Source organism: Balaenoptera borealis, assembly GCF_965194805.1.
Source record: "Balaenoptera borealis genome assembly, chromosome: 8".
NCBI lineage: Eukaryota > Metazoa > Chordata > Mammalia > Artiodactyla > Balaenopteridae > Balaenoptera > Balaenoptera borealis.
This window is the reverse complement of record NC_138865.1, coordinates 77,818,677-77,840,670: the sequence shown is the minus strand read 5'-3', so window position 1 is coordinate 77,840,670 and position 21,994 is coordinate 77,818,677. Positions and strand designations below refer to the sequence as shown.

The 21,994-nt window shown below is 40.2% G+C and overlaps 1 protein-coding gene and 1 long non-coding RNA gene across 11 annotated transcripts in view; one reads left to right on the top strand and one right to left on the bottom strand.

Moving 5' to 3' along the window:
• Nucleotides 1-21,994, top strand: part of TRPM6 (transient receptor potential cation channel subfamily M member 6) — a 217,030-nt gene that overhangs the window by 50,943 nt on the left and 144,093 nt on the right. For 7 of the 10 annotated variants that reach the window (XR_014247276.1, XM_082401319.1, XM_082401318.1 and 4 more), the window contains 2 exons: nt 20,558-20,756; nt 21,880-21,991. Coding sequence is in view for 9 of the 10 variants with exons in the window: in XM_082401319.1 (XP_082257445.1) it covers nt 21,950-21,991 (42 nt within the window). In the remaining variant the exon portion in view is untranslated. Of the gene's footprint in view, nt 1-20,557; nt 20,757-21,205; nt 21,350-21,879; nt 21,992-21,994 lie in introns of those variants that run through there. The other 3 variants (XM_082401321.1, XM_082401322.1, XM_082401323.1) reach the window with 3 other exon arrangements.
• LOC309633140 lies at nt 11,963-20,559 on the bottom strand. The gene is made up of 2 exons (XR_014247339.1): nt 12,936-20,559; nt 11,963-12,632 (listed from the first exon to the last, which is right to left on the bottom strand). It is a non-coding gene; the product is annotated as an uncharacterized lncRNA (long non-coding RNA).

Sequence of the window (21,994 nt, the reverse complement as noted above, 5' to 3'; positions counted from 1 at the left end):
TGGACCAATGTCCTGACCTCGGCTCTCCCATGTTAGAGGCACAGGCCTGACACCCAGCTGGAGCACCAAGACCCTGTCAGCCACACGGCTCAGAAGAAAAGGGAGAAAAAAAGAAAGAAGGAAAGAAAAAAATAAAGTAAAATAAAGTTATTAAAATTAAAAAATACAAATAAATTATTAAAAATATAAAATAAAAAATTAATGAAAAGAAAAATAAAAAGAAAGAAAGAACGAAAGAAGAGAGCAACCAAACCAAAAAACAAATCCACCAATGATAGCAAGTGCTAAAAACTATACTAAAAAAAAAAAAAAAAAAAAAAAGGACAGACAGAACCCTAGGACAAATGGTAAAAGCAAAGCTATACAGACAAAAACACACAAAGAAACATACACATACACACTCACAGAAGGAGAAAAAGAAAAATATATATCTATATCTATATAAAAAAAAGAGAGCAACCAAATCAATAAATCTACTAATGATAATAAACTCCAAATACTAAACTAAGATAAACATAAAACCGGAAACGAATTAGATGCAGAAAGCTAACCCGAAGTCTACAGTTGCTCCCAACGTGCACTGCCTCAATTTTGGGATGATTCATTGTCTATTCAGGTATTTCAGAGATGCAGGGTACATCAGGTTGATTGTGGAGATTTAATCCACTGCTCCTGCGGTTGCTGGGAGAAATTTCTCTTTCTCTTCTTTGTTTGCACAGCTCCTGGGGTTCAGCTTTGGATCTGGCCCCGCCTCTGCGTATTGGTCGCCTGAGGGCATCTGTTCTTTGCCCAGACAGGACGGGGTTAAAGGAGCAGCTGATTAGGGGGCTCTGGCTCACTCAGGCTGGGGGGAGGGAGGGGTATGGAATGTGGGGCGAGCCTGCCGTGGCAGAGTCCGGTGTGATGTTGCAACAGCCTGAGGCGTGCCGTGTGTTCTCCTGGGCAAGTTGTCCCTAGATCACGGGACCCTGGCAGTGGCGGGCTGCACAGGCTCCTGGGAGGGGCAGTGTGGACAGTGACCTGTGCTTGCACACAGGCTTCTTGGTGGCTGCAGCAGCAGCCTTAGCGTCTCATACCCATCTCTGGTATCTGCGCTGATAACCGCGGCTTGCGCCTGTCTCTGGAGCTCCTTTAGGCTGTGCTCTGATCCCGCATCTCCTCGTGCACCCTGAAACAATGGTGTTTTGCCTCTTAGGCAGGTCCAGAGTTTTCCCCAGACTCCCTCCCGGCTAACTGTGGCGCACTAACCCCCTTCAGACTGTGTTCACGCAGCCAACCCCAGTCCTCTCCCTGGGGTCTGACCCCCGAAGCCTGAGCCTCAGCTCCCAGCCCCCACTCGCCCCAGCTGGTGAGCAGACAAGCCTCTTGGGCTGTCTCTCAGTGCTGGTCGGCACTGATCCTTTGTGCGGGAATCTCTCTGCTTTGCCCTCAGCACCCCAGTTGCTGCGCTTTCCTCCGTGGCTCCGAAGCTTCCCCCATGCCACCCCCTGTCTCCTCCAGTGAAGGGGCTTCCTAGTGTGTGGAAACTTCACAGTTCCCTCCCAGAGGTGCAGGTCCTGTCACTATTCTTTTGTCTCTGTTTGTTCTTTTTTCTTTTGCCCTACCCAGGTATGTGGGAAGTTTCTTGCCTTTTGGGAGGTCTGAGGTCTTCTGCCAGCGTTCAGTAGGTGTTCTGTAGGAGCTGTTCCACATGTAGATGTATTTCTGACGTATTTGTGGGGAGGAAGGTGATCTTCACGTCTTACTCTTTTGCCATCTTGAAGGTCTCTCCTCTCACTGGCCTATTTAAAAAATTTTTAACATATGGCTACCAAGAGGGTAAGGGGAGGTGGGATGAATTGGGAGATTGGGATTGACATATTTACACTTTTGATACTATGTATAAAATAGATAACTAATGAGAATCTCCTGTATAGCACAGGGAACTCTACTCAATGCTCTCTCTCACTTTAAATCCAAAGCCAGAAATGATTAAGCTTAGTGAAGAAGGTATGTCAAAAGACATAGGCAGAAAGCTAGGCCTCTTGCGCTAAACAGTTAACCAAGTTGTGAATGCAAAGGAAAAGTTCTTAAAGGAAATTAAAAGTGCTACTCCAGTGAACACACAAATGTTAAGAAAGTGAAACAGCCTTATTACTGATATGGAGAAAGTCTGAGTGATCAGGTTAGAAGAGCAAACCTGCCACAAAATTCCCTTAATTCAAAGCAAGGCCCTAACTCTCTTCAATTCTAGGAAGGCTGAGAGAGATGAGGAAACTGCAGAAGAAAAGTCTGAAGCTAGCAGAGGCTGCTTCATGAGGTTTAAGGAAAGAAGCCACCTCCATAACATAAAAGTACAAGATGAAGCAGCAAGGTGATGCAGAAGCTGCAGCAAGTTATCCAGAAGGTTTAGTTAAGATAATTAATGAAGGTAGCTACACTAAACAAGAGATTTTCAGTGTAGAAAAAACAGACTTATATTGGAAGAAGATGCCATCTAGGACTTTTAAAACTAGAGAGGAGAAATCAATGCCTGGCTTCAAGTCTTCAAAGGACAGGGTGACTCTCTTGTTTGGGGCTTATGTAGCTGGTGACTTTAAGTTGAATATTTTAAAGCCACTGTGGAGACCTATTGCTCAGAAAGGAAAGATTCCTTTCAAAATGTTACTGCCCATTGGCAATGTACCTGGTCACCGAAGAGCTCTGATGGAGATGTACAATGAGATTAATGTTGTTTTCATGCCTGTTAACACAACATTCATACTGCAGCCCATGGATCAAGGAGTCATTTTGACTTTCAAGTCTTATTATTGAAGAAATATACTTCATGAGGCTATAGCTCCCATAGATAGTGATTCCTCTGATGGAGGGCAAAGTAAATTGAAAACCTCTGGAAAAGATTCACCATTCTAGATGCCATTAAGAACATTTGTGATTCATGGGAAGAGGTCAAAATATCAACATTAACAGGAATTTGGAAGAAGTGATTCTGACCCTCACGGGTGATTTTGAGGGGTTCAGGACTTCATTGGAGGAAGTAACTGTAGGTGTGGTGGAAATAGCAAGAGACCTAGAATTAGAAGTGGAGCCTGAAGATGTGACTGAATTGCTGCAATCTCATGATAAAACTTTAAAGAATGAGTTGCATCTTATGGATGAGCAAAGAAATTGGTTTCTTGAGATGGAATCTACTCCTGGTGAAGGTGCTGTGAAGACTGTTGAAATGACAACAAAGGATTTAGAATATTACATAAACTTAGTTGATAAAACAGCAACAGGGTTTGAGAGGACTGACTTCAATTTTGAAAGAAGTTCTACCATGGTAAAATGCTATCAAAGATCAATGCATGCTACAGAGAAATTGTTCATGAAAGGAAGAGTCAATCAACACAGCAACATTCATTGTTGTCTTATTTTAAGAAATGGGTTGGGTTGACCAAAGCTACCCCAATCTTCAGCAACCAACACCCTGATTAGTCAGCAGTCATCAACATCGAGGCAAGACCCTCCACCAGCAAAAGATTAGGGTTCGCTAAAGCCTTAGATAATGGTTAGAAATTTTTAGCAATAAAGTATTTTAAAAGTAAGATATGTACATTTTTTTAGACAATGCCATTGCACACTTAATAGACTGCAGTATAGTGTAAATATAACTTATAGGTACTGGGAAACCAAAAAGCTCCTGTGACTCACTTCATTGCAATATTCTCATTATTGTGGTGGTCTGGAACCCGACCTGCAATATCTCTGAGGTATGCCTGTAATTTATTGGTTACACAGACCGACCCTTGTCCAATGTGAGAGGGGACCATATAAAGGTGTGAATACCAGAAGGCAGGGATCACTGGGGGCCATCCTGGACTCTGGCTCCCACAATCTGAAACCCATTAGATACGCTTAAGTCCATGAGTTCACAGTAGAAAAAATTTAGAAAACTACACCTTACAAGAGACATAAAAGACCAATTTAAAAAAAAAAAAAAACGGGCAAGACTAACTATAGCAGCTAGGGATGCACACTTGATTGATAAAATTATAAAGAAGTGCAAGGGAAGTTACCAAAGCAGGACAGTGGAAGTAAATGATTACTCTAAAAGCCAAGATAGTAGTTACTTTGGAAAGGGTGGGGACAGTCTGTGATAGAGATGGGGCACATGGAGAGGCTTCTAGGTGGCTGGCAAAGTTTTATTTCTTGACCTGGTGTCAAGGTAAATGAAAGTGTTTACCTTTTAATAATTTACTGAGACATGAATTTGTTTCATGTGGTTTTTCTTTACCTGTGTTTTATTTTACAATAAAAAGATAAAAACAACATCTCTAAAGATAATACATCCATGTGGTAAAACACTCAAAACAGTGGAAAATTTTATATAGTGAAAAATCAATCTTCCCAACTCATCTCCTAGTAATTTTCTTCCCTAGGAGTAGCCGTTGTCACCTGCTTCTTGTGTATCTATCCAGAGAGATCTCATGCACATAAAATCACACACATACACGTATGTATGTGTGTATGTGTGTATATATATATATGTATGTATATATAAATGTGTATAAAATTTCCTCTCATTTAAAAGTATAAGTGGTAGAATTAGAATACCATGCACAACAGGGAATTATATTCAATATCCTACCTATAGTGGAATATAATCTGAAAAAAAAATAACTGAATCACTTTGCTGTACACCTGAAACTAACACAATGTTGTAAATCAATTATACTTCAATTAAAAACGATTTTTTCTCTTTACATTGCCATATTTTCTAAATATCCAAAATTGTGTGGCTTTTACTTTGATAATTATAAAAAGTTATTAAAATACAAAATAAACTTAAAAAAAAAGAATACCATGCACATATTCTGATCTTTGTTTATTTCACTAAATATTTTATTTTGTGGATAATATATCTACTATCACATAGTGCCCTTAAACAACATGGGGGTTAGGTGTACTGATTCCCCTCACAGTCGAAAATCACATACAACTTTTGACTCCTCAAAAACCTAACTGGAAGCCTTACCAATAACATTAACACTCGGTTAAGACATATTTTGTATAAGTATTATATACTGTTTTCTTACAGTAAAGTAAGCTAGATTAAAAAATGTTATTAAGAAAATCATAGGAGGAGAAAATACATTTACAGTACTATACTTAAGTTTATGTCCTCTGTTTACAAGGTGAGTTACTTGTCAGTACCTACATTAATATTGTATGTAATACAAAACACTGTAGATGTTATACATGTTACTAACACTAGACATCAAAAATGAAAAGATAATGTGAAAAAGAAATTCATATTTTTTAACAGATAAAACGATTCATGCTTTGATAACAAAGAAGCAGCAATGTGTTTGCTTTAATGGTAGCTTTGTGTAATCAATAAGATTGCTTCATGGTAGAGTAGCCTATACACTAATGAATAAATCATTATAAAATTTTTGTGGCATGTAGTATTACAGTCTTATTTATAATACAGTATTGGAAACATTATTACATTTTTTAAAAAAACACTTACCTGTGGTAACAGGCTGATATGCAGTTTCTCCAAGTACAGGAGAGAGAGGCATCCTGTATAGTAACGTAATTCTTTGAAAGCTTATAAAACAGTAAGAAAACTAACACATTATTAATTTTGTATTAAATATCACTCACCTTATGCCTATGTAGGAATAGACTAGTATCTACATAATTTTTACTCATTCATGACATGCCTTTTTCTTAATTTTTTCAATATTTTAGGCCACGCATTTCATCTGCACATTTTTTCAAATTGTCAAAAATATTTTTAAAAATTCTATTGTATTTATTGAAAAATATCTGCGTATAAGTGAACCCCCACTGTTCAAACCCATATTGTTCAATGGTCAAGTGTATAAAGTCATTTCCTATCTCTAGGCAACAACCCATATATTTTAGCCTGTAAATAGCAGTTTAAATCAGAAGGTAACTTTTCTAAGAATATTCTCTATTAAGTCAGCAGATATGTTTCTAATTTCTCAATGTGGAGATACCGTTCATATTGATTTTGAAGGTACACATTTTTCATAAAGTTTAAAATTTACCTGTTTGTTTTTTTCACCCAACCTTTCAGCTTAAACAAACCTGTTCACCCTTTGATTCAGACAAGATTACCTAGGGAAGGGTGGATTCTGGAGTTAGCAAAGTGCTTCTTCAGCATTTCCTTCAATGAACTCACAGAGATTTTATGGCAAGTGTTAAAACAACGCACTTGTGACTAACCTTTGTGCTTCTCAGCTGATAACTGCCTGTTTATGGTGATAACCAAGATTAAAGGAGACAGAGGTACAGGCCTCTACAGCCTTTAAACTCTAATCTTGGACTAGTAAATGTTTCCTGGGCACCAAACTATATTGTTTAAAAAAAAAAAAACTTGGTCAAGTGTTTTAACTATTTTTTTCCCTTTATTTCTTGCTTTTTCAGTGGGTTAAGTAGTATTTATTGAGTATCTACCATACAGTTAGCAGTGGGGTGCCCTGGGGGTATCAAGGAAGGAAGTACAAAGAAAGAGCTTACAGTCTTGTGGGGATTCACAGTATATATACATATGAACCAGCTAGTGAACAAGATGTATTATATATATTATATCTTGTGTGTTTATCTCAATGTATGTAAACATATATAAACATATGCAGTACAACGTAAATATACACGTATGCTAAGTGGTGTGGCACAGATAGTTAGAAAGTATGAAAATTACGTGAAGGGACAATAAGCCAAAGCAGTTGGAAGGTAATGTGAATCCAGTTGTCAGGCAAGACTCTGTGCTGCAACAAGCTCTGGAGCTAAGTTTTTCTTTTGAAATAATTATAGACGCACAGGAAGTAGCAAAAATAGTACAAAAAGGTCCCATGTACCATTCCCCCAGGTTCCCCCAATAGTAACGTCTTATGTAACTTGAGTACAATACCCACACTGGCATACCGACATTGAAACAACCTACAGCTCTTTTCCAGATTTCACCAGTTTTACATGCACACACTTCCATGGAGCTGAGTTTTGATAAATGAGTTCAATAGACAAGAGGAATGAGAAAAAAACTAGAGATAAACAAAGCCTCACAGGACAGTTACTTTGAAGAACTGCCCTCTTTCTTGTTCTTCCAACTCTTAGGCATCCCCTATGCAAATTAACCACACTGCTTTTCCTCACTGGAGGTTGGCTTGTTACCTCCTCTTCACAAATGTTACCCAAGCACTTACTCCTGTTCTCTCTCTCTTTTTTTTAATTGAAGTATAGTTGATTTACAATGTTGTGTTAATTACTGCTGAACAACAAAATGATTCAGTTATACATATATATATATACATGCTCTTCTTAAAAAATATTCTTTTCCATTATGGTTTAACATAGGATATTGAATATTGTTCTATGTGCTATGCTGTAGGACCGTGTTGTTTATGCATTCTGTATATAAAAGCTTAAGTCTGCTACCCCCAACCTCCAACTCCATCCCTCCACCATCCCTCTCCCCACTGGCAACCACCAGTCTGTTCTCTATGTCTGTGATTCTGTTTCTGTTTCATAGATAGGTTCATTTGTGTTATATTTTAGAGTCTACATATAAGTGATATCATATGGTTTGTCTTTCTCTTTCTGACTTACCTCACTTAGTATGATAATCCCTGGTTACATCCATGTTGCTGCAAATGGCATTATTTCGCTCTTTTTATGGCTGAGTAGTATTCCATTGTGTATATGTACCACATCTTCTTTATCCATTCATCTGTCACTCCTGTTCTCTTATTCCAGTGATCCAAACATAGGCAGTCTCCCTCCTAGAAACCATTTGTTTTCTGTGAGCTAGTTTGTAAATAAGTAGTTGGAACCCAGAACAGATTTTCTCATGGAAACAGAGGTACATAGATTATGGGTTCCCTGGCCCATCTCTGGGCCACGTAACTCAAAATGTAACTAATCTCTTTACAGAACAATACTGATCATTGCTGTACATGGTGGTAGTGGTTGGGTTTCTGAGAGTTAGGGAGGAGGATTCTCTGCTATGTCAGATGGGCTCCTATCTTAATAGGAGTTCTATTGCTACAAACTCCCACTGCATACAATGGATAATATTAAAGGAAAAGTCCCTTTTTTATACTTTTAATTACACAAAATAAAATCTTTCCTAATTCAAGTATTCACCCACTTAACTATCAGTTCTGTAAGAGATGACAGAGGAAGTGCAGACAAGGGAGCTGTTAGGAGAACTAGGCAGAGAAATACTGAAAAGAGAGCTCCTTAAAGGAAATACACCAGAATAATACAGTGATTGTCTCTGAGAGGTGGAATTACCAGTGATTCATTCTTCATATTTTCTCTCTTTCTCTCTCTCCCTCTCCCTCATCCTCACTCTCTCTGTTTCTTTTGTATCTTTCTGAATTTTCCAAATTCTCTACAACTGGGATGCATGGCTTTTATAACCACAAAAATTAGAGTGCTCTGGAATGAAAGAGGTGCATGCAGGTTTTTGAAGCAGTTCCCAATATGGTTGGCAGGAGAGGGGGTAGAATATGGAGCAATGTGCTCCACAAGGTAGAAGCAAGGTGGTTTCCAAGTACAGTAACAGGTACCTGGAAAGGTAGGAACCTTCTGAGTGGGCACAGGCATGTACACAATTCAGAACTTTACAGGGGAGAGGTTTACTCTGGGAATGCACAGATGCTATCCTTTCCTTGGTTCCTGCAATGAAATACAAAGCTACCATTGACACCTTTGGGCAGGGTCCTGCCAGAGTCAAGAAAGGAGCCTGATTGCTACTGAGCCATAAGTCCTTTAAGCCCTGGGTTTACATCACCATTCTGGAAGAAGTTATACTGAAAACCATGCATGTTAAGGCATGTTCACAGATCATTTTCCATTTCTGCCCAGAGCATCAAACAGCAGTGTTTAGGCTTCTTAGGTCCTCTCTATGCTGTCCTAGATGGGACTTTAAGTCTATAGATACTTATAAATACTTATGCCATGCCCTTTAAATATGGTCTACAAGCCCACATGAAAGTATTTGTCTTCTCATCTCTCCTTATCTCAGTGATGATTGCATTACTTCCAGTAATCATCTGCTTTTGTAGTTTTTGATTTCCATTATGCTATTACAACTTCGTAGAATATTTATGGGAACATGATACTAATACATGTGCAATATATTTGGTTTCTCCCTGTAGATACAATCATGCTGGCCTAAGCATACTAATGCCATAAAAAGCTAAAATGCTTCAACTTGCTTATTCTTCATGCTTTTAAAAAAATGAGAATTCCTCAGTCCCATAAAATAGAGATACTTAGCAATTTGCATCTATTTCTTGATAACTTTAAGAGAGGTTAATTTGGAACAAATATGATATTTTAGTAAAGATAATAAAGTTCCTACTTCAATTTAATTTTGTTGTATAAACACTTCTTGCATGCTGGACCATGTCAATGCTAAGTGAAGCAAAAGTGAGAAAGAAGCAGTTCCTATCTTTACAGGGTGTACAATCTAGTCAAAACAAAACAAAAATTGATGAAAGCTTTTAAGTGAATATCCCTTTTGTCATCGTACCAAAGGAGGTCTGTAATAATCAGAGATACTAAAGTGATTGTGAAGAACCTCCTGGCTGAATGGAAGTGGGGTGTAGGAAGGATTGTGGGTGGCATGAGAGGTAGGATGACTATATAAACCTGGGCACTTTTGAGAATAAAAGAGGTGCTACTAATATTTATGTTTATGCAAGAGGCACAATCTTAGTCTATTTTAGGCCAACAGGGAGTCATGATGCCCTTCGTTAAAAAAATGGATTTAGGAGAACTTCCATGAATATAAATGGTAGGGAAGTGTATTAGTTTGCGAGGGCTGCCACAAAAGGATGGCTTAAACAATGGAAATTTTATTGTCTTGCAGTTTTGGAAGTTAGAAGTCCAAAATCAAGGTGTCAGCAGGGTCAGTTCTTTCTGAAGACTGTGAGGGAAAGATCTGTTCCAGACCTCTCTCTGTGGCTGAAGAAGGTTGTCTTTTTCCTGTATCTTCACATCATCTCCCCTCTATGCATGTCTCTATGTCCAAATTTCCCCTTTTTATAAGGACACTAGTCATATTGGCTTAGAGTCCATCCTAATGACCTCATTTATCTTGATTGCCTCCATAAAGACCATATCTCCAGATAAGGTCACATTCTGAAGTACTGGGGATTAGTACACTAATGTATCTTTGTTTGGTGGGGGGCATGATTTAACTAATAACAGGAAAGATGGTAGAAACTTGACAAGAGCACCACAATAGAAGAGATGTTACATCTGGATGGCTAGTGGGCACTGTCTTCTTAGTATACATCATGATCAGGAGGCAATTCTATTATAGGCTTTAATAAGGTAAGATGGGTGGGGAGAATAAACAGAATGGAGGATGATTAGAGAAATAGAAACTTTTATTTTGGGGGATTATTAGTGTTCTACAATTCCTCCTTCCATTGGGCAATAAAGACTGGACACTCGTGGCAGAGGATGTTCAAGTGACAGTTGACTAGAGCATGTGGAGCTATGGGATGCCATGTTTGGGAGGTGCCACAAATAGACTGGTCAATTTTTACCACATTAGTTGATAATTCTCTACTATGAGATCTGACTTTACTTATGAAATTAAAGCTATTTTTTCCTTTCCCCATCTCCACAGGGATTTTATGATTCACAGAATAATAAATATGATGAATTCTGAGCTCTGTGGAGGAATGATCTTGAGTTAGTTCAAAGTGGCTATAGTGACAAAGGTTTTTTGCCTTTGGGCATGTTCGTGAAATTGCATATAAAACTGATCACTTATACTTTCAAAATATTGAATAGCAGGCAGACAAAAAGTTAGGGAGAGGAATATACATTTTGTTTGGCTTACATGTTAGTGGCTTAGATGTAGGAACATTAGGCCTTTACCTGCTTGCAAAATGCAATCTGTGTTCTTGTGTCATTACCGTGAAAGGTCAATGAGAAACTTCATACATTATGATGACATGTAGATTCCATGCTGAAATTCACATAGGATTGTTCTTATTCTTATGTTACGCTTTCTTCATTTATCTTGATCTTCATAAGTATAGATAAAATAGTGGTACACACATTTTCTTGGCAAAGAAGAAATTGGCATATCACTGTTGTGTGTTCAGTTAAACAGCTGTAGCTAAAACAAAATTATCCTAGACTATGTGGTTAGGAAGCACCAGGCTTTTAAAAAAAAACAAAAAAGCAGCACCAGGTTAGTCAGTGTAATACACAAATCATAAAACATTAAAAGAAAATAAAAATAGCCTTGGTCCTTAACTTGTGGGCTCAAAGGGCCTGCGAAGTGAGTGAAATGCATGTTTTATTAAGTCAGGAAGAATAAATGATCAGTAAAAGGGTAATATTGGAATTTCAGACACACTAATCCTGTAAGTCATTCCAAGATATATAGGATTTTAATTTTAAATTAATTTAAAAAATTATTTTTAATATAAGGTCTCATTACAGAATACTTAGAAAAATGAAAAGGAGTCATTTCTTCCTAATTTTTTTCTATATGGTCTTTGACATAGTTGTACTCATTCAGTACATACAATGTTCTAGCTCCCTTTTTGGCTTTGCAGACTCTTCATTGTTAACATTTTTTAACAGTTATATAATTGCCCATCTGATAGCTTACTTAATTACTTCTCAAATAATAGACTTTAACAAATCCCTAATGTATTATGTTATATAATTTTGATATAAATATCTTATTATGTAAATTTTCATCATATTAGGGTTTTTTTGGGCAGGAGATGTGATCTTTCTGGGTCATAGGGTTATGAGGCCTTTTATGACAGCACTTTGTTCTTAGGTCAGTAAGATAGTCTCCATTTTATCAGAGCCTAAAATGACTAAATAAATTTCGTGGTTGGATCGTAGCAATTCTGAATTTAATATCTAAGCATAATGACCTTGTCTTTTTTTAAAAAAGATTTTTTTAATATATATTTTTTAATATTTATTTATTTTATCTTTGGTTGAATTGGGTCTTCATTGCTGCACGCAGGTTTTCTCTAGTTGCAGTGAGCGGGGGCTACTCTTCATTGTGGTATGCGGGATTCTCATTGCGGTGGCTTCACTTGTTGCGGAGCATGGGCTCTAGGTGCGCGGGCTTCAGTAGTTCCGGCACGTGGACTCAGTAGTTGTGGCTCTAGAGTGCAGGCTCGGTAGTTGTGGCACATGGGCTAAGTTGCTCTGCAGCGTGTGGGATCTTCCTGGCCCAGGGCTCGAACCCTTGTCCCCTGCATTGGCAGGTGGATTCTTAACCACTGTGCCACCAGGGAAGTCTGATAATGAGCTTGTCTTAAAGAAGTTTGAATTATTATACCTTCAAGGATGTTACAGAAATGCTTGGCATCTTTTTTTTTTAATTAAAATATTTTTTCTTTAAAAAAATTTTGTTTTGTCTGTCTGGGCATCTTTATCATCAAGTAAATCACATGCAGTTTGTTTAGAGAAAGATGTAATAGAAAAATCTCATCAGTAATGGAAGTGTGCAGATTGTTTTGCTATGCAGACATGCTACTGCACTGAGAGTTGGAAAAAAGTAAGACTTTGCCCAGGGTTTATAAATACTTTTACCAAAGTAACATTAAAAAAAAAAATAAATAATCACAAAATAAAACCTCACTAGTAGGGGCTTCCCTGGTGGCGCAGTGGTTGAGAATCTGCCTGCCAATGCAGGGGACGCGGGTTCGAGCCCTGGTCTGGGAAGATCCCACATGCTGTGGAGCGGCTAGGCCCGTGAGCCACAACTACTGAGCCTGCGCGTCTGGAGCCTGTGCACCGCAACAAGAGAGGCCACGATAGTGAGAGGCCCGCACACCGCGATGAAGAGTGGCCCCCGCTTGCCACAGCTAGAGAAAGCCCTCGCACAGAAACGAAGACCAAACACAGCCATAAACAAACAAACAAACAAACAAACAAACCTCACTAGTAAATGAAAGTTGAAATTATTTTGGATAGGAACTCTGACAGGATGGAAACACCATGGGCCCTGGAGTCAGACAAACTGTCTTTGGAATTGCAGCTCTGCCACTTATTCAACCTCTGACTCTGGACAAGTTTTGGCTTTTCAGAAACTCAGATTGTATAAAATGGTGGTTAATAATGTATTAAATAAAAATAAGGCATATATCAAATTGCCTAGTCTACAGTGAGTGCCCATTTATTACTAATTAGTAATATTTCTTCCCTCCTTTATTCATGGCTCACACTGAAAATGTAAAGAATATTTCAGGAGGAAATATATAATTTAAAATACTTAAAAAGGGACTTCCCTGGTGGCGCAGTGGTTAAGAATCTGCCTGCCAATGCAGGGGACACGGGTTCGAGCCCTGGTGCGGGAAGATCCCACATGCCACAGAGCAACAAAGCCCGTGCACCACAACTACTGAAAGCCTGCGTGCCTAGAGCCTGTGCTCCACAGCAAGAGAAGCCACTGCAATGAGAAGCCCGCACACTGCAACGAAGAGTAGCCCTCACTCGCTGCAACAAGAGAAAACCTGTGTGCAGCAACGAAGACCCAACACAGCCAAAAAATAAATAAATTTAAATAAATAAATAAATAAATAAAACTACTTAAAAAGACTCTCATTTTAGTTCAAGGGACTCTATAAATGAGTTTTGCAACTTTCTGTGAGGCTGTACTATATTCATTTAAAAATAAAAAGTTGGACTTCCCCGGTGGTCCAGTGGTTAAGGCTCCATGCTTCCACTGCAGGGTCATGGGTTTGACCCCTGATGGGGGAAGTTCCGCATGCTGCTCCGTGTGGCCAAAATAATAATAATAATAATAATAAAAATTTTAAAATAAAAAGTTAAGAAAAATAAAAAGACAGTATTAGATAAATGAGTCAGGTATGGAGGGTTCAATTAGTTGGTTCCTTCTGGTTAAGTCATTTATTTTTTCTGTCTCTCAGTTTCTCACCTGAAATGGACAAACACAATTCCTAATCTACTAGAGTACTTGTTCCAAGGATGAACAATTGTGGTTCACATTTTAGGGAGAACATAATAGGTCGAATACTGTTTCCTTTCAAGTAATTTAATCAAGAGAAAAGGACTAAGGGTTAAAAATTTCTTACTGTTAGACATGTCTTGTTGAATAAATATATTCTTTTTTTTTTTTGCTTGCTCTGGGTCTTATTTGCGGCAGGCGGGCTCCTTTAGTTGTGGCACACAGGCTCCTTAGTTGTGGCATGCGAACTCTTAGTTGTGGCATGCATGTGGGATCTAGTTCCTTCACCAGGGATTGAACCCAGGCCCCCTGCATTGGGAGCACAGAGTCTCAACCACTGCGCCACCAGGGAAGTCCCAATAAATATATTCTTAATTCTGATATATACAAGTAATAAAAACCAAGTTCTGGGACTTTCCTGGTGGTCCAGTGGTTAAGACTCCAGGCTCCCAAAGCCTGGGTTTGATCCCTTGTCAGGGAACTAGATCCTGCATGCCTCAACTAAGAGTTCACATGCTGCGACTAAAAGAGCTGGCACGAGGCAACAAAGATCCAGCGTGCCACAACTAAGACCCGGCACAGCCAAATAAATAATTAATTAATAAAACAAAAACAAAAACAAAAAAACAAGTTCTGATTCAGACAGTCATCCAACTAAATTTTTAATGAATGCTCGTTATGTTCAAGGTGTGAGTACAGAAAACAATGGACTTTTACAGCCACACACATCTGTTTTCAAATTTTTGTTGGCTTCACACCTAATTAGCTGTGAGACTGGTGATATATATATATTCTTAACATCTTTATTCGAGTATAATTGCTTTACAATGGTGTGTTAGTTTCTGCTTTATAACAAAGTGAATCAGCTATACATATACATATATCCCCATATCTCCTCCCTCTTGCGTCTCCCTCCCATCCTCCCTATCCCACCCCTCTAGGTGGTCACAAAGCACCGTGCTGATCTCCCTGTGCTATGTAATTGCTTCCCACTAGCTATCTGTTTTACATGTGGTAGTGTATATATGTCCATGCCACTCTCTTACTTCATCTCAGCTTACCCTTACCCCTCCCCGTGTCCTCAAGTCCATTCTCTACGTCTGTGTCTTTGCTGTCCTGCCCACAGCTTCTTCAGAACCATTTTTTTTTTTAGATTCCATATATACGTGTTAGCATACAGTATTTGTTTTTCTCTTTCTGACTTACTTCACTCTGTATGACAGACTCTAGGTTCATCCACCTCACTACAAATAATTCAATTTTGTTTCTTTTAATGGCTGAGTAATATTCCATTGTATATATGTGCCACATCTTCTTTATCCATTCATCTGTTGATGGACACTTAGGTTGCTTCCATGTCCTGGCTATTGTAAAAAGAGCTGCAATGAACATTGTGGTACATGACTCTTTTTGAATTATGGTTTTCTCAGGGTATATGCCCAGTAGTGGGATTGCTGGGTCATATGGTAGTTCTGTTTTTAGTTTTTTGAGGAACCTCCATACTGTTCTCCATAGTGGCTTATCAATTTACATTCCCATCAACAGTGCAAGAGTGTTCCCTTTTCTCAACACCCTCTCCAGCATTTGTTGTTTGCAGATTTTTTGATGATGGCCATTCTGACTGGTGTGAGGTGATAACTCATTGTAGTTTTGATTTGCATTTCTCTAATGATTAGTGATGTTGAGCATCCTTTCATGTGTTTGTTGGCAATCTGTATATCTTCTCTGGAGAAATGTCTATTTAGGTCTTCTGCCCATTTTTGGATTGGGTTGTTCGTTTTTTTGTTATTGAGCTGCATGAGCTGCTTGTAAATCTTGGAGATTAATCCTTTGTCAGTTGCTTCATTTGCAAATATTTTCTCCCATTCTGAAGGTTGTCTTTTCTTCTTGTTTATGGTTTCCTTTGCTGTGCAAAAGCTTTTAAGTTTCATTAGGTCCCATTTGTTTATTTTTGTTTTTATTTCCATTTCTCTAGGAGGTGGGTCAAAAAGGATCTTGCTGTGATGTATGTCATAGAGTGTTCTGCCTAGTTTTCCTCTAAGAGTTTTATAGTGTCTGGGCTTACATTTAGGTATTTAATCCATTTTGAGGTTTTTTTTGTGTATGGTGTTAGGGAGTGTTCTAATTTCATTCTTTTACATGTAGCTGTGAGACTGGTGATATTCACAATGAAGATTTCTGACCCTCAGTGAAACCTCACAGAGATTTTGTGCAGAAAAAAATGAGGAAAACAATGAGGAAAGAAACTGAGTTATCTATTGTGGCACAACATGTAACCACCAAATTTAGTGGCTTAAAATACCATCAGTTCATTATTTCTCATGATTCTGAGGGTTGGCTGGTCTCTCCAAGTGGTCTTTCTTCCAGGATGGTGTTCTCAGGGCAGTGTTACAATAGGGTGAAGGCTGAAGCTGCAGGGCCACTGGAGGCCTAGGCTCAGGAACTTGAACCATGTCACTTTGGCCACATTTTACTGGCCAGAAGTCCAGCTCAGATTAATGGTGTGAAGAAGAGACATGGGAGGTTATTGCAAAATCACCTTGCAAAGAGGTATGCTGCTGGGATTGAGGGTCAGTAAATCAGTTATAGTATCAGCTGTGTTTGTTTTCAGGAAGCTTCAGATGATGCCATCTATCAGCGTGCCTGGCATTTTTGTTATAGTCAGTCTTCATCTTCCTCCTTTCCTCTCTTTAAGAATCATTCAAAGTTGCACGTGAAGACACAGTTCTAAAGGAGGCTAGGATCAGTGTCAATGTTCGTAATACACACTTTCAAACAGCACCCATAGCTACCTGAAGCCACCAGCATAGGCTTGTGTAACAATCTTGTGTGATAAGACTCCCAGTTAAATTTGAATTTCAGATAAGCAACGAATAGTTTTTTAGTATAAGTATGTCTTCTCTTGTTAACAGTTTGGCATATATTCTTCTAGAACTTTCCTGTGAATAATCCAACTTACACATATAAATTTTAAAAAATAGAATCATACTTACTTTTACTAGTTGCTATTTTCCTTTTCCATATCTGTACATTTAGATCTAACTCATTCTTTTAAAAGCTGCAATGGTGTTTTATGGTATGCACACACCAGTTTATTTATTTAAGCACCTGCTAATGGCTCTTTGGATTATTGGCAATCTTCCTTCATTACAAAGGTTGCTACTATGTATATCCTTATACACATATCTTAGTGTATCTCTGAAGTATGAAGTCCTAGGACTGGAATTGTGATGGGAAAGGTTATGCCTTGAATCCAGATAGCTAAAATGCCTTCAAAAAGGATATCATTTTAAACTCTTACCAAAAGTATTTGAGGGTTCCTATTTCTCCCCTTGCCAACCATGAATATTTTAATCTTTGCTTATGTGATAGGATAAATGATCCATTTTCATAGCAAATTGGGAGCATACTCCCATAGAAGCACTGAATTAGAAAAACATTTATTCAGTAGGCATAAGAAAATATATTGCTACCTTTCAAAAGGAAATTTGATTTGTAGCAGTTTAGGATAATGAATGGATGGAATTCAAACTCAGTACCTTGGGTTTGAATGGGAAGGTCTGAAAACAGAAACAGTCACACAGGAATGGATTGGAGGGCTGGATTTCATCCCTTCTTACTGGCAGTATACCTTTATCTTAAATTAATAACCCATAACTTTAAACTTCCCCCACTTGTGGAATGCCCTCTAGGTTTATCATCGTTTCCATTACCCACTTTAGAATGCCACTGCATTTATTTTGTTTCCTTTATGCTTCTGAAAGTGGTGGTGGCCACCCACAGTGAAAACCCTGAACACGAGATAATAATATACCATGATGCATTGGGCAAGAGTTTCCCATGGTACTCTTTCTTCTTCTTTTTTTTTTTTTTTAATAAATTTATTTATTTATTATTTTTAGCTGTGTGGGGTCTTCGTTTCTGTGTGAGGGCTTTCTCTAGTTGCGGCGAGCGGGGGCCACTCTTCATTGCGGTGCGCGGGCCTCTCACTATCGCGGCCTCTCTTGTTGCGGCCCCAGACGCGCAGGCTCAGTAGTTGTGGCTCATGGGCCTAGTTGCTCTGCGGCATGTGGGATCTTCCCAGACCAGGGCTCGAACCCGTGTCCCCTGCATTGGCAGGCAGATTCTCAACCACTGTGCCACCAGGGAAGCCCTACTCTTTCTTCTTGGTGCAAAGAAATAGAGTTGTTTCTGCTTTTTTTTTTTATGCAGTTAGTAACTTCTTTTTTTTTAAAATTTATTTTTGGCTGCATTGGGTTTTCGTTGCTGCGAGTGGGCTTTCTCTAATTGCGGCAAGTGGGGGGCTACTCTTTGTTGTGGTGCATGGGATTCTCATTGCAGTGGCTTCTCTTGTTGTGGAGCACGGGCTCTAGGTGCGGGGGCTTCAGTAGCTGTAGCACGCAGGCTCTAGAGTGCAGGCTCAGTAGTTGTGGCGCACAGGCTTAGTTGCTCTGCGGCATATGGGATCTTTCCGGACCAGGGCTTGAACCCATGTCCCCTGCATTGGCAGGTGGATTCTTAACCACTGCACCACCAGGGAAGTCCCAGAAATAGAGTTATTTATTGCTCATTTTTCTCCCCCTGGGCTGTCCAGAGAGGCTGGGAAGTATTACTGTGCAAATCCCCCAACAACCCTCAGCCCTATCCAAATAAATGAAAATGAACCAAAACCAAATCCAAGCTTCTAACAATTTTCTTTAGGAGAAGAGTGCATATATTAGAAACTATTCTTTAGTAGTCTCCAATAACTGGGACTCATCAAGATGTTCATGTATAGGGAATTACCTGCTGGTCCAGTGGTTAAGACTATGTGCTTTCACTGTGAGGGCATGGGTTCAATCCCTGGTTGGGGAACTAAGACCCTGCAAGCCATGCGACACAGCAAAAAACAAAAACAAAAACAAACAAAAAAGATCTTCACATATAAAAAAAAATGTTCTCATACCCATTTTTCTCTGCTGAAAAATCAGCTGTTTCCCTCCATTTTGAAATCATTAGGTTGACTTTAAAAGTTAGAGTAGTGTCTTAAAACCATGTTAGATCAGGAATAAAACATTCACAATGTTCAGGGTAAAAACGAAGATCTGATAAAGAAGAAAACATAGGAGAAAAGAATGGGAAGAGGGAGAAAGGGATCAGGGAGGGCAAACAAGTGAGAAAATCTGTTTATGTTGATGAGTGTTACCAATGGTGCCCCAGGTACAGTTTCACTTTTGATTGTCCCTCCTCCCTCTATAAACTCAAACTCCTTGCAGACTGGACAATGTCGTATTCATCTTTGTTTTCCCAGCACCCAGCAGGATGCCTGACAAACAGTCTGTGTTCAGGAAATATTTGTTGGCTTGAATTAAACCACCCTAGACCACTAATGAACACCCTAAAATTTAAATTTCATTGCTAGCCGCTTGGCAAAGGTATATTTGTGGCCAGGAGATTTTTTTACGCAAGCTTTCAAGTTGTGTGAGGTGCCTGTGAAAGATACAGATTCCTGGGCCCCACCCCAGAAATTCTGATACAGATGGTCTAGGTGGGGTGGGTGGGGGCTAGGGAATCTGCACTTTTAACAAATGCCTCAGGTGTTTCTGATACAGCCTGGGAACCAAAGGCAGCTTGCAAACTAGCACACCAGATACCTTAAGCCCTGGAATTGTCCTGATATTTTAGACTCTCTGCCTTGAAGCTTGATCTGAAAAGAATACACGACCATCCTAACATGTAAATTTACCAAAGAGTTTAAACTGGAAGTTGGTAATTACAGTGCACCAACACTCTTAAGAATCTTGAGTTCCAAACGTCTAGTCTTCTTGGTGGGTCTGCAGATTTCTGAGAGCTCCCAGTCTCTAGTGCTGTGACAGACCTAACAGGGGAGATGTATGGAGAAACACCAATCAAGAGGTGCTTACTTGCCTTAGGGGGGCTTCTGAATCTGTTAACTGCACACAGATCATTAACATTTTGAGGGAGCTGGGTCAAGGAGAATGAGATTAAATGCATTAATAGAAAAACAAACAACGACAAAATGTTAATACATATATGAGATGTTCAAGTTTTCTAACAAAGAAAAATTAAAACCACATTAAGAAATCAGGCTGAAAAAAGTGTCAGCAAATGTGAGCTCACTGGGCAGAAGTCCAGAATGGACTAAAAGGATAGGTGGTCCTAATTTGAAGTCAGTTAGGGATGAATGGCTAGCATTGTTAATTACAACACTTGTAATAAGTGAGCATCACCTCTGCCAACATACTGGGATTCACCCATAGTAACTGACCACAGCCTTAATCAAGACCGACTAGTCAGAGCAGCCCACCGAAAATAACAGAAATCACAAAGCTTTTGATCGTATTTTATGGATTTCAGTATAGCCTCTGAGGAAAGGGGATTTATTCGCTATCCTTCCCACTGTGTAGATAAACCCAGGCCCAGAGGGGTCACCTAACACCCAGTAACTCCCAGGTAGTAAACTGCTGGTTGTTAGGTTAAACCTCCTGTGTCCTCCCCGCACCACACTGACTCAACAATAACAGTACAATTAAATACGTCTGTGATGATGATGAAAATCCCATTTGACCCTTCCTCTACTCTTTGATCCAGGTAAGGTCGGAATCACCTCCTTTCTACACGAGAGGTAACTGAGGCCAAAAGGTATTGTGACAAATCTGTAGGGCTGTAAAAGGCAGCGTACGGAGGTGGAGCCCAGATCTGACTCCACAAGTCAGAAGCTCAGACAAGGCTTTGGCGGCGGGCCTGCAAGTCCAGGATGACAGCTCGCTCTGCGGAGGAGCGCTTACAGGTATGGTGGGCTGCCAGCCAGCGGGGCAAAGCGTCTTAGGCGGTTTACCAGATCTGAGCCCAGGGCCCTGGGTGCTTTAGGTGAGGCCAGCCACAAGATATCTAACTAGGATCTGGCATAGCTGGGATTTACGAAATACCTGCGCTCAAGTCCTGTGGTCTCCACACGGGTCTGATTAACATATCTGAGGGTTCGGCTACCGTAGGACACTTACTTAAGGGCACGCCCCACAGCCCGGTTGCCGGAGCTGGAATGGGGCCAGCGCGGAGGTGGTATCCGAGCGAGCGGAAACCTAACGGGGCGGGGGATTCTGCTTAGGGCGGTGGGGACACGTCCCGGGAGAGGAGGCAGCTCTGTGGTTCCGCTCCGGGTCGGTGGCGGAAGAGACCGGACGTGGCGTGAGTCGGCTGCGGGTAGGAGAGAAGGCTCGGTCCGGAGCGGAGGGCCACATCTGGGCGGCGGAGATCTAGGGGACGGGACGTCGGCGCGGCTCTCGGTGGCGGCAGGAGAAGTGCCCAGGCCGCTCTGGGCGCCTCTGCGCGTCCCCGCGCGCCGCGCCCCGGACTCCCGGAGCGATGAGAGTGCAGGTCAAGGTAAACGCCGGAGTCCCAACCACCTTCCCCCGCCTCCCCCGCCTCCGCTCCACCCTCTACCTCCAGCCACCAGGACTCGCTGCCACGAAGCCTTAAGTCCCAAGCGCGATGGGAAGTTCTGGGGAGCTTGGGGAGTTAGGGAGAGGAGTGGAGGCCCTGGTCATGCCTTGGTCTCTTGTAAGGCTGCCAAACCTCAAACTGCCTGTCACTTAACCTATTTTTTGGACTGGCACACATGGTGTGTGAATAAGTACCATTTATGGTGCACATTTTATTTCTTGCCTTTCAGCATGGTCTGGTTGTTGGTACTTTCTTTGGAGCCAGATCACCTGAATTAGCCTCCTTGCTCCACCACTAGCTACCATCTTGAGCAAGTTACTGAACCTCTGTGCTTTGGCTTCCTCATCTGGAAAATGGGATAATAGTTATAATTTGAACATTAAATGAGATGCTATATATGCAATGCACTTAGAATAATGCGTAACGTATTTAGCAGATTGCAAAAGTTTGGTTGTTATTATTTCATCCAGGCAATAATCCAATGAGATCTGAGTATCACCACCCACCCAATCCCACCCCACCGGTTAACAGGAAAGGAAAATGAAGCTGAGGGAGAAGAACAGAGTTAGGATTGGAACCCAGGCA